Genomic DNA, 11,957 nt, shown 5'->3' on the forward strand with positions numbered 1-11,957 from the left:
CGGGGGTCCGCGAGGGCCACGAGGACGGGTCTGGGCCCCAGGGGACAAGGGGACACCGAAGGCTCGGGGCTGGGGTCCGCGGAGGAAGGTTGGAGAGGGGCCAAATGGGGGGTCTCAGCTCTGCGGGGAGGGTCCCTGGACCCTGGGGGGCCCCAGGGCCGGAGAGGGGCCAGGCTGGGAGGGGTCGTGGGTCCGAGGGAATAGGAGAGGGGGATGGGCTCCGAGGGAGAAGGGATTGGGGCCCGAGGGGGAGGGGCTGGGCCTGTGGGGTTCGGAGGTCCGAGCGGAGGGGGCCGGGGTTCGAGGAGCCGTGGAAGGTGGGTGTGAGGGGTCTCAAGGAAAGGGCGAGGGCTTTTAGAAGGAGGGGTCCGGGCGCAGAGGGAAAGGGATGAGGTCCGAGGGGAGGGGATTGGGGTCTGACGGGAAGGGGTCCAGGCGCAGGGCTACAGGGATGGGGTCCGAGGGAAGGGAATTGGAGCTCGAGGGGAAAGGGTCGGGGCGCAGAGAAAAGGGATAGGGTCCGAGGGGAGGGGATTTGGGCTCCAAGGGAAGGGATCCGTGTGCAGGGGAAAGAGATGGGGTCCGCGGGGTCAAGGCGCCTGGGGTCCGCGGTTTGAGGGGCTCGCTGTGGGACGTGGGACGTGGCGGAGCAGCTGGAGTCCCACCCGGCCTGTACCTGAGCGCAGGTTTTGCAATCAGGTCAATGGAGGCAGCGAGGCGCGGCTGCAGCTAGTCGTGAGGCTCTAAATTTGGAACCGTCCCTCCTTCGGGGTGTGTTTAAAATCACCAGAACCGTGCTTTGGGGCTTTCTGTTACGTTTCCATCACCTGGATAGTCTAACGGATGCCTGATCCTCGGCGCTGGAAAGCCTCGGGTGAGAAGGGACAGGGCTTCCTCCCACTGGAATCTGTGGACGTGTCGGGCCCCTTGGGGAGGAATTCATTTTCTGCTGAGGGAAGCTCCGGAGGCATCCGATGAGCTCTCCCTGCAATCCCATGCGCTCCCTTTGGGCTCAGTGTTGACTTAGCTGCACAGGCTCTATCGGGGGAACTTCACCCACAAGGTCCTTAAGGCATGATCCAGCCCTCGAACCCGGCCTGGCCCAAGGCCGTGGTGCAGGAGGGGCTGGCCGCCTGCCCCCGTCTTCATTCCCGTGTTTGACCGTGTGGGTGAGTCACCGGCTCCAGAGCCCTGAGTCAGTCCTATTTCTCCTCTGGTTAGAGAAGTATTCACCAGATACTCAAGGAACAAGGAAGAGTCTTTTAAGTGGGACTCAATAAAAAGTTGGGGAGGCAGGGTTGTTTTGATATTAGGTCCCCTAGAACTGGAAGCTAACCCTCTGCTAAATCTTACTGAAAAGAAAGATCTTTTAGCCTGGGGCAGGGGTGCGGTGACTCCCACCTGTAATCGCTGCACTTTGGGAGACCAAGGTGAGAGGATCGTTTGAGGCCAGGAGTTCCAGACTAGCCTGGGTAACATAGGGAGACCTTGTATCTACAAAAAAAAAAAAAAGAAAGAAAAAAAGAAATTCGCTGGGCACGCTGGCGTGCACCTGTTGTCCCAGTACTCGGGACGCTGAGGCAAAGGATCTCGAGCCCAGGAGTTGAAGGCTGCAGTGAGCTCGATCGCACCAGTGTACCCCAGCCTGGGTGACAGAGCGAGACCCTGTCCCCAGGCTGGAGTGCAGCAGCTCTTCACAGGTGCCATCTAGCACACTGCGACCTTGAACTGCTGGCCTTAAGCGATCCTCCCACCTCAACCTCCCAAGTAGCTGGGACTGCAGGCCCAGCTAAAGCTAACTTTTAATTGTAGCATTTTGATGGACCTGTTTTTAAAACACTTAAAATGACAGTGCACATAATTGGCAATTCAGATATTCAGTCTGTGCCAATGCAGTAGGTGCTCTGAAAAAGGTGTCCTGAGAGTGTGAATTGCTGTGAGCGCTGGTTGCTGCCTTGTGTTACAGTATTCCCATGGCCTGGGCCAGCCAAGAGCAGGGGACTGTGCTCCAGGAGCAGGCTTGGCTTTCTCTGTGGCCCAAGCCCACCCCATCTGCTCACGCACTGCTTTGAGTAAACAGAGTAAATGTTGGGGTCAGGGTTTCCCTTGAGTAAGTGTGGTGTAGGGAGTGGGCCTGTGATGGTGATTTTGGCTAAGCAAATGTCTGTTTCCTTTCTCCTCCTGCTCTGCCATAGATGCTGAGGCTAATGGAAAGTTGATGCTGGACGGATGTTTCTGTCCCGTCATTTAAAACATTCTTCGGCCGGGCTCAGTGACTCACACCTGTAATCTCAGCACTTTGGGAGGCCGAGGGCAGGTGGATTGCTTGAGCCCAGAAGTTTCGAGATCAGCCTAGGCAACATGGAGAAACCCCATCTCTATGAAAAATAGAAAAATTAGCCGGGCACGGTGGCTCACACCTGTAATCCCAGCACTTTGGGAGGCTGAGGTGGGCAGATCATGAGGTCAGGAAATCGAGACCATCCTGGCTAACAGTGAAACCCCGTCTCTACTAAAAAGAATACGAAAAATTAGCCAGGCGTGGTGACGGGCGCCTGTAGTCCCAGCTACTCAGGAGGTTGAGGCAGGAGAATCGCTTGAACCCAGGAGGTGGAGGTTGCAGTGAGCCAAGATCACGCTATTGCACTCCAGCCTGGGCAAAAGAGTGAGACTCCGTCTCACGAAAGAAAAAAAAGAAAAGAAAAATTAGCCGGGTGTGGTGGTGCATTCCTATAGTCTCAGCTACTTGGGAGGCTGAGGTGGAAGGATTGCCTGAGCCTAGGATGCAGAGGTTGCAGTGAGCTGAGATTGTGCCTCTGCACTCTAGCCTGGGCCACAGTGCAAGACCCTGACTCAAAAAAAAAAAAAAAGGCTGGTGGGGGGCAGTTAGGCGTGGTGGCTCATGCCTGTAATCCCAGCGCTTTGAGAGACTGAGGCTGGAAATCACTTGAGGCCAGGAGTTGGAGATCAGCCTGTAGCAACATAATGAAACCGCATCTCTACTAAAAACATAAAAAATTAGCTGAGTGCGGTGGTACATGCCTGTAATCCCCGCTACTCAGGAAGCTGAGGCAGGAAAATCACTTGAACCTGGGAGACGGAGGTTGCAGTGAGCCAAGATGGCACCGTTGCACTCCAGCCTGGGCAACAGAGCAAGACTCTGAAGAAAAAAAAAAAAAATTCTTGTATAGAGGAATTTTTCACTCTGTCTAGACAGCAAGATTACTTCACGTTTGTGCAATCTGATTTGTACACTGACATTTGCAAGGAAGGTTTAATGTTGAGGTTGGACAGAGTCATCTTCTTTTGAACCATATCGTAACAGCTTTATTGAGATAAAATTCACACGCCATACGATGCGTCTGTTTAATGTGTGCTGGCCACTGGTGTTTAGGATCTTCATGCAGTTGTACAACTATCACCACAATCAGTTTCAGAATAATTTTGTCACCTCAAAAAGAAGCCCTTGTACCTTTTAGCCATGACTTCCCGATCCCCACCACCACCATCCGCCCAGCCCTGGGCAACCAGTAATGTATCTTTTGTCTCTGTAGATTTGTCAACTCCAGACATTTCCTAGAAATTGAATCGTATAATACGTGGTCTTTTGTGCATGGTTTTCCTTTGCGTAATAGATTTGAGGTCCCTCCACACTGCAGCAGGTGTCACTGCTGAATCCTCTTTGTGGCGGAAATAATGCGTTTGTGTTAGGTAGACCACATGCTATGTATCTATCAGTTGATGGACATTTGGAGTGTTTCCGTTTTGTGGCTGCTATGAATCGTGCTGTTCTGAACACTCATGCACAAGTTTTTATGTGCTTATACTTTATTTCTCTTGGGCATAGACCTAGGAGTGGAGTTGCTGAGTCATACAGTACCTGAGTTTAACCTTCTGAGGAACTGCCAGACCTTTTCCATTTAACATTCCTATCAGCAGTCTATGAGGCTTCCGGTTTCTCCACACCGTTGCTGAGACTTGTCATCATCTTTTATTTTAGTCATTCTAGTGGGTATGAGGTGGGTTCTCATTGTGGTTTTGATTTGCGTTTCCCTGATGGTTAATGACATTGAACAAACTTTTCCTGAGCTTATTGGCCATTTGTGTATCTCCTCTGAAGAAATGTCTCTTCAGGTCCTTCACCCATTTTTAAATGGGGTTATTTGTCCTTTTTATTATTGAATTATAAGAGTTCCTCTTTTTTTCTTTTTGAGATGGAGTCTCACTCTGTCGCCCAGGCTGGAGTGCAGTGGCACAATCTCGGCTCACTGCAACCTCCGCCTCCCAGGTTCAAGCAATTCTCCTGCCTCAGCCTCCCGTGTAGCTGGGATTACAGGCACACGTCACCATGCCCAGCTAATTTTTGTATTTTTGGTACAGACAGGGTTTCACCATGTTGGCCAGGATGGTCTCGATCTCTTGACCTGTTAATCCGCCTGCCTTGGCCTCCCAAAGTGCTGGGATTACAGGCGTGGGCTGCTGTGCCCAGCCAAGAGTTCTTTATATATATTCTGGAGATACGGTTCAAAATAGTTTTCTTTTGGGATCGTCTTGTCACCTTCTTGATGAAGCACAAAATTTTTAATTTTGTACAATTTATTTTTTTCCTCTTGTGTTTTGGTGTCGTATCTAAGAAACTATTGCCAAATTCAAAGTCACAAAAATTTACACCTTTTTAGGATTTTAGTTCATTTTTGAGTTAATTTTTCTGTATGGTTTTGAGGTAGGGGTCTAGAGACTTTATCTTTGGATCCACAAAATAATCAAGCCTATTTTCTATTAGTTATTTTTGTGATTTTTTTTAAATTTCAAATATTGAGAGTATAAAATTGTGGATTTGAGCCTATCCTTAGCTGCTCATGAGATTGTTATTTTTTACTTTATGATTGATTTATGTATGAGACAGGGTCTCTGTCTCCCAGGCTGGAGTGCAGTGGTGTGATCATGGCTCACTGCACCCTTGAGCTCCTGGGCTCAAGCAGTTCCCCCACCTCAGCCTCCTGAGTGGCTGGGACTACAGGTATACACGACCATGTCTGGCTAATGGTTTAGGCGGAATTGTATAGATGCCTGCTGATTACACTAATAATTGTAGTAACCAGAATGTACCAAGCAATCTGTAGAAGTTAGAATTGCCAAAGGGAATTGGGGAGAGAGATGGAGCAAACAGTTGGGTCAGGAACCAGATAGGAAATTAATTGCCAGCAGGGCCAGCCAGGCACCATCCCCTAGTACCTAATGCATGAGAAACCACTCTGCCTGTGGCCAGCTTGTTCCTAGGGACGAGGGGATTTCATTCGTCGATGAGTGATGTTTAGCAGTATGGTGTCCAGTTGAGGCTGATGTGTGGTCCTTGGGAAGGGGCCATGTGCTTGGCCACCCTCTGGGGAACTGGAGTCTTGCTCCCTGCGCGGTAACCGTATACGTCCATTAGGAATGCAGCCGCCTCCTCTTCGGCTCTCCAGCTGCTGCTGTCACGTCTTGAGACAGTCACCGTACCTGTGTTTTCTCCCGGCCATATCACGATCCTCTCAAGGAGTGTTTTTCTTATATTATTGTTTTAAAAAGCTCACAGTAACCATTTTATTTTATAATGCTATTAATTAGAATGAATAAAAAGTGAAAATCTCTCAGAATTATAGCAAACAGTAAATGCATGCTAGCAATTAAGGCAGTAATTTCTGTTTGCATTCATTAAGAAACATGATGTAGGCCGGGCATGGTGGCTCATGACTGTAATCCCAGCACTCTGGGAGGCCAAGGCAGGCGGATCACCTGAGGTCGGGAGTTTGAGACCAGCCTGACCAACATGGAGAAAACCCATCTCTACTAAAAATACAAAATTAGCCGGGCGTGGTGGCTCATGCCTGTAGTCCCAGCTACTCAGGGGGCTGAGGCAGGAGAATCGCTTGAACCCGGGAGGTGGAGGTTGCGGTGAGCCGCAGTTGTGCCACTGCACTCCAGCCTGGACAACAAAAGCAAAACTCCATCTCAAAAAACAAACAAACAAAGAATCATCATGTAGTTAGAAATCTTTTAAAACTTATTTCTTTAGTTTCTCTATGTTGAACTTTCTTATTAGTAAAATGCAAATCTTCCATCCTCATTTCAGATTTCATTACAAAACCTTGTTATATTTGGGAGGATTTCTGAAGTTTTCTAAAAAGATCTCCACACAGAAGGGTTTGCCCAGGGAGCTGCTGAACAGACATCCTTCTGAGCTTTTACTCTTAATCTTTTTACAGACGGAATCATTCCCCAATGCCTGGAAATCCCTCACTGGATTACTGTGTTGTAAACAGAGTTTTGTGAACAGCCGTTTATCTCCAAGCAGAAAGAAAGGTACTTGTGCGTTGTGAACATCCTAACATTCTTTTCCTGTGGATGGAAAGGGCAGAAATCCCTTTAACAGGATGCGGGGGAGGTTGCTGTTTCTGTGGATTTACTGGGAGAGAGATGATAATTTTCTGGGAGGAAATTTCATTGTTTAAAAGATGAAGTCAGATTTCTGTTGTGTATGACTTAGAGGAGACAGTTGCAGAAAACTCTGAAATTGAGGAAGGGAACTCATTCCTGTCCTCCCTGAGGGGGAAATCTGGCCCCTTCCCCACACCATGAAAGTGGGTGGGGCCCCAGGCGCAGGACTGTGAAGCTTGCAGGTGCCTACCCCGCCCCCTGGTGAAGCTGCCTCCAAGAAGGTGAGTGGAGACTGTTCTCTGCTAATCTTTCCCTGATGAGCCTGAGAAAGTACCAGGCAGACACCTGCCTTCTTTCACCTTTGACTTGGGGTTGAAGGTTGGCCTCGCCAGCTCCGCAGGGACTCCCGTCCTTTCTTGCAGCCACTTCCTCAGTGGTGGGAACCCTAGGCAGCTGAAGTCCGCAGGCGGGCAGCCCCCTCGCCAGGGCAGCATGGTGCCATGGGGCAGCCGGAGACCGAGCATCCCGTTTCTCTTTCCTGCAGCCGTTGCTTCATTTATAAATGGGCGCACTGGGACAAGACGGACTGGTTGTGCCTTTCAGTTCTAAGATTCTAGTTCATCTGTTCTCTAAAATCCTGGCAAAAGCAGATCACTCTGGAAATTTCTTGCCATGCTTTGGGCATTGACTCGAGGTTCCAGGGGCATTGTTGGTCCTGCTACACCCCTTGGCAGACAGTTCTTCCCCGCGAGACAAAGTCGCATCTAGAAATTTGAGAGCATGGTGCTCTGATTGGTCCCTCCCTGTCACATTGGATTTGGGCTTGAGACCCAGCCAGGCTGGACGGGGAGGAACCAGATGGGACATTCTCAAGCTGCCAAGGGCTTTTGTCCCGTTCAGATTCAGGGCGCTAGAGTCCCAACACGGCGCCTGAGGAAAAGTGAATGGGGTGTCCTCAGTTCAGACCCCTGGGCACAGCTTCTGGCTGTTTGATTTAAAATAATCTCTCGGTGGCTCTATGGCCTGTGTGAAATTTTATTACGTAGTTAAAAAAAAACAAACAACAAAAAAAAACCCTTAAAAGTTTTGATGTTACCACTGCAGTTACAAGAAGAATTGTCTTGTTAGGGTTTACAGGTGTGCCATTGTTCTCTATAACAGAAAACCTTTCAGTCTTCACGGGCTGAGGAAGAAGGTGGCTGCCCACTTGCAGAGCTGCCTGATAGAGGAAAAGGTGGCGTTTTATAGTCTGTTTTCTCCCAAGTAGAGAGTAAAGCAATTCTCCGATGAATTACCTGAAACGTTTATTAAGTTGTAAGTCTGAATTAGGAAAATTGTTGTTATCGTTTCAGTAAACACTTGAAATCAAAATGGGTGCACTTTTTAAGAAATTGTGATAAAATACACGTACCGTGAGATCTACCATTGGTAACGTTTAGTGTATTTATAATATATAACACACATGGTGCATTTATTTTTGGTTAGAAACTATCGTATGATTGGGCAGAACAGGAATATGTTCTTAATGAATGCAGTAAGTGCACACCCGACTTTTTTATTTTCCACAGAATTTTCTCACTTGAGTTGAAGCCAAAGAGTATTTGCAATATATTTCTGACGCCAGGGGACAGCAGTATTAGAACCCCGAGGGGAAGCTTCTTTCACTCCTGTGGTTGTCATTCAGGGTTAGGGATCATGAAGGATTGGCTGGTCCTGCAGCCTCGTCCTCCTGGGTTGCCTAGAATCTTGGTAGTTTTGGCCAAAGGGCTCATCTGCTGGCCTCTGTGGATGGCACCCTGAGGCCTCCGTAACCCTCCCCGGCCGCTCTTTCAGATGTGGAAAGCTTCAGCAGGCCACGCTGTGTCCATCACCCAGGATGACGTGGGGGCCGATGACTGGGAGACCGACCCCGATTTTGTGGTAGGAGCCGCCAGCCTTTGCTTTCCGTTTTCATGAAGTGGAAGTGGCTCTCCTGGGTTTTTCTTTGATGGGGTGGTGGTTTGTCGGTGTCGCAATCCAGGCTGTGAGATTTACTGGTTGGTTTTCTTTTCAGAATGATGTGAGTGAGAAGGAGCAAAGATGGGGTGCCAAGACCGTGCAGGGCTCCGGGCACCAGGAGCATATCAAGTAAGAGGCGTCGCCACCACCCTCCCGAGGGCCCCTCTGTGGGTGGAGCCCCAGGTGCAACAGGGCTCATGGTCGTCTGTGGAGGGACGGCCTCTGTGGAAACTGCTTTTATCTTCTTGACCTGATACCCATGCAGTAAATGAATATAAGACACACACACATATATGTGTGTATATGTAATGTGTGTGTTTATATGTGTATATTTAGATACTTATGTGCTCAGTAATTTTTAAATTCCCATTGCAAACAATTTCCATATTTATAATTTTAGAGTGTCTGCTTCTCAGTATTCTAGCTTTTATCAGGGAACACTTTTCCCTAAGCTCTACCTTACACACGAGAGGTTTCTAAAGTATGAGATGTCTGAATAACTGAGACCTTAAATGCCCTGTCCCTGTTTTTATTATCGGGAAATGCTTATGTGTTAGTCGTGGGGTACTGTGAGCTTTGTGTTCTTATCAGAAGCCCAGAGGAGGGAACTGAGTGAGCCCTGTCATTGTTTCTCACTTGGCACTATCTAAAATGCCAGCTCTTGGGGCAGTTTTTTTTTTTTCCTCAGGAAGTGCAGATAAAAGGAACTTTTAAAATGTGCTCAGACTTTTATTTTAGGCCGCACTGGGTTCAGAGTGGATCCTTCTTTCCCTGGCTGTGAAGGCAGCACCACTGACCCGGTGACCGCCTCAGTATCCTGGCGAGACTGTCCTGCTTGGCCACGGTCCCTTCAACTGAGAAAGATTCAGTCCATCATCCAGAAAAGAAGGCACAGTCTGCCCAGTGGCTTTTTATTTTGTTTTTAAAGATTTATTTCTTTATTTATTTTGAGACAGGGTCTCACTCTGTCACCCAGGCTGGAGTGCAGTGGTGCAATCATAGCTCACTGCAGCCTTGACTTCCTGGGTTCTCGCCTCAGCTTCCTGAGTAGCTGGAACCGTGGGTGCACACCACCATGGCCAGCTAAGTTCTTTTATTTCTTTTAAAGATGGAGTCTTGCTTTTGTTGCTCAGGCTGGTCTTGAACTCCTGGGCTCAGGTGATTCTCCTGCCTCAGCCTCCCGAAGTGCTGGGATCACAGGTGTGCGCCGCCGCACCTGGCCCACAGTGGCTTTTTATACCCAAGTTTTAGTCCCTGTCTGGCTTGCTCAGCACACTCCCTTCCCCAGAAGCAACTTCGGAACTCCAGTGGCCGTGCGGCTGCCCAGGACAAGAGACTGGAATGGGGCTGACTTAGGAGTCCGCTGTAGCCTTGGGTATTTGCTATGGCGTTAAGCAGACTCCTGAATTCGTTGAGTCATCGTACCTCTTCTCATCTCTTCTGTTCCCTGTAGCTTCAAAACATGTCTTGGAGGGTGGCTTGGAGAAAAAACAACTCTCCAGTACAAAAGCCTCGGGCGGCTTAGAATTCAGAGGGGAGCACGTGGGGAATGAGCCCATTCTTCACGCTCTGGGGCCTTCCCAGGTTTTAGGAGTGGCGTCTTTCCCTGCCCATCAGGGTATTGGGCGGTTTCCGAGCATGGTTCATATTTCATCCTCAATTCTAGCATTGTTGTCCAGATGTTGAAGGTGGCGGCCTGGTGTCTCCTGGGCAGAAAGTATGAATGCCAGAGTGGCCTTCATACCACGCTGGGGTCTCTCAATGACAGCTGTGTCCTGCCTGCCAGATTTGAGCACACCTTGTCATCTGTTTCATCATCTGCTATATCAAAAATTTTCAGTGGCGTTTAGATGTTAAATTCTGAAACGCTTTCCTCACATCTTTGAATGTATAAAAAAGCTAGAGTACTTCAAGTACGGACGAGCCGTCTACATGTGCAGCACCACTGGACTTCTGCCAGTGACTGGGAAAGGGGGCGTAGCCTCGTGTTCCCCTCTACCTCTGGATGATTACAGACTGGCTTTCCTGTTCTCTGCATGTGAATAAAGGCCGGGTTTGGGTAGAGCCATCTTTAGCGGGGATTTGGGATGACCCCACTGTCTGCCTTCAGATTCACGTTCTGTCTCCCACGGAGCGTGCATCTGACGCTGCGGACTGCCGAAGTGGGTGTACCAGCCGGCAGAATAGTCAGGAAGGGACAGTGCAGGGAGAGAATTGGTGGACATCAGATAGGCAGATTTACAAAGATAATGTCACCTGTTCTTATTTATGACACCGGGAGGCAAAGCTGCACATCTGTTTATTGATCTGTTCCTATTTCCATCTCCTCCTTCAAGCATCCACAAGCTGAGGGAGAACGTCTTTCAAGAACATCAGACTCTTAAGGAGAAGGAACTTGAAACAGGACCCAAAGCCTCCCACGGCTATGGAGGGAAATTTGGTGTGGAACAAGACCGAATGGATAAGGTGAGTGGCCCGCGGCTGCCTGTGCCAGTCTCCTGGTGCGCTTGGACCACTCGACTGAGTGGCAGAGTCGTCCCTCAGACTTTCCTTAGATCAGCAGTTCTGAGTCAATCTGCTGAGGCTGAGATTTGCCCAGAGTAGACCCCTGTTGATCGGACTTGCTCACGAAGTACTACTCTAACTTTCTTCAAAGCTCGCTGAGAACCCTCAGAGGTGCTGGAGCACGGGTGGTACGTGGGGAGGCCCAGAGCGGGAGACTGGCCCTCAGAGGCAGCCTTGTGATCAGGACAGAAGTCCGGAAGCATCGTGGCTCCAGGTGTCATCATTGTCAATGCCCCTGGTTCCAGCTTGCAGCCTAGGTCATGCCAGTCCGCAGACCAGAGTCCAATCCGTAGGCCCCCATGGTTCACAGCACACACGGAAATTCAGCCACAGGCCTAGCTAACATGCTTCATGCGGTCAGTGACTGTCAGAGCAGTCTGTCCCTCGTCTAAATGGGGTGCCCACCAGGCTGGGGACAGTGCTCGCTCTGTTTGAGAGGTCTGGGAGAGCCTCCCAGGAGCCGTCATTGATGGGATGCAAACTGCCGTGCAGACGTCGATTGAGGACGTTGGCCAAATTCCTCCAGCTCCACCCGTACTTTAGGTCCTCTCTACCCTAAGAAAGGGAGCCCCGTTAGCTCAGGAGGGCTGCCTTTTCCTTCGTGGAGAGAGGATGGAAGAGATCGTGGTGCGTTTGCATGTTTCTTCAGTAAAACAGACATCCTGGAGGTGAACTTTTGAGTCTAAGCAACATAAGCTTGTTCTGACCTGACAGATGCTTGCCTTTACCCTGTGGAAAGAAGTGTCTCAGCCAGTGTCGGATTCCAGGCGGTAATTCCATACCTCTCCCACCTCATGCACCCGCCGGTGAACATTTGAGCTGGGCACGGGCTGATGTTGCCGTGTCACAGTGAGCTGCGCCTTGCTCTGTCCCCTACACAGTAGATGATGTGGTGGGCTGGCAGGGCACCCCAAACCACCATCAGAAATAGCCTGGGGGAGGAGATGATGTGGTGGGCTGGCAGGGCACCCCAAACC

At 49.7% G+C, this 11,957-nt stretch overlaps 1 protein-coding gene across 1 annotated transcript in view; it reads left to right on the forward strand.

Moving 5' to 3' along the window:
• Positions 1 to 6,242: 6,242 nt before the first annotated feature.
• The window catches only part of CTTN (cortactin), a 41,920-nt gene continuing 36,205 nt past the window's right edge, over positions 6,243 to 11,957 (forward strand). The window contains exons 1-4 of the mRNA XM_011987075.1: positions 6,243 to 6,342; positions 8,251 to 8,337; positions 8,471 to 8,544; positions 10,752 to 10,881. Of these exons, the coding sequence (XP_011842465.1) occupies positions 8,251 to 8,337; positions 8,471 to 8,544; positions 10,752 to 10,881 (291 nt within the window). The 5' untranslated portion in view covers positions 6,243 to 6,342. The remainder of the gene's footprint in view (positions 6,343 to 8,250; positions 8,338 to 8,470; positions 8,545 to 10,751; positions 10,882 to 11,957) is intronic.

This window comes from Mandrillus leucophaeus, unplaced genomic scaffold (genome assembly GCF_000951045.1).
Source record: "Mandrillus leucophaeus isolate KB7577 unplaced genomic scaffold, Mleu.le_1.0 Scaffold30, whole genome shotgun sequence".
Classification (NCBI taxonomy): Eukaryota; Metazoa; Chordata; class Mammalia; order Primates; family Cercopithecidae; genus Mandrillus; species Mandrillus leucophaeus.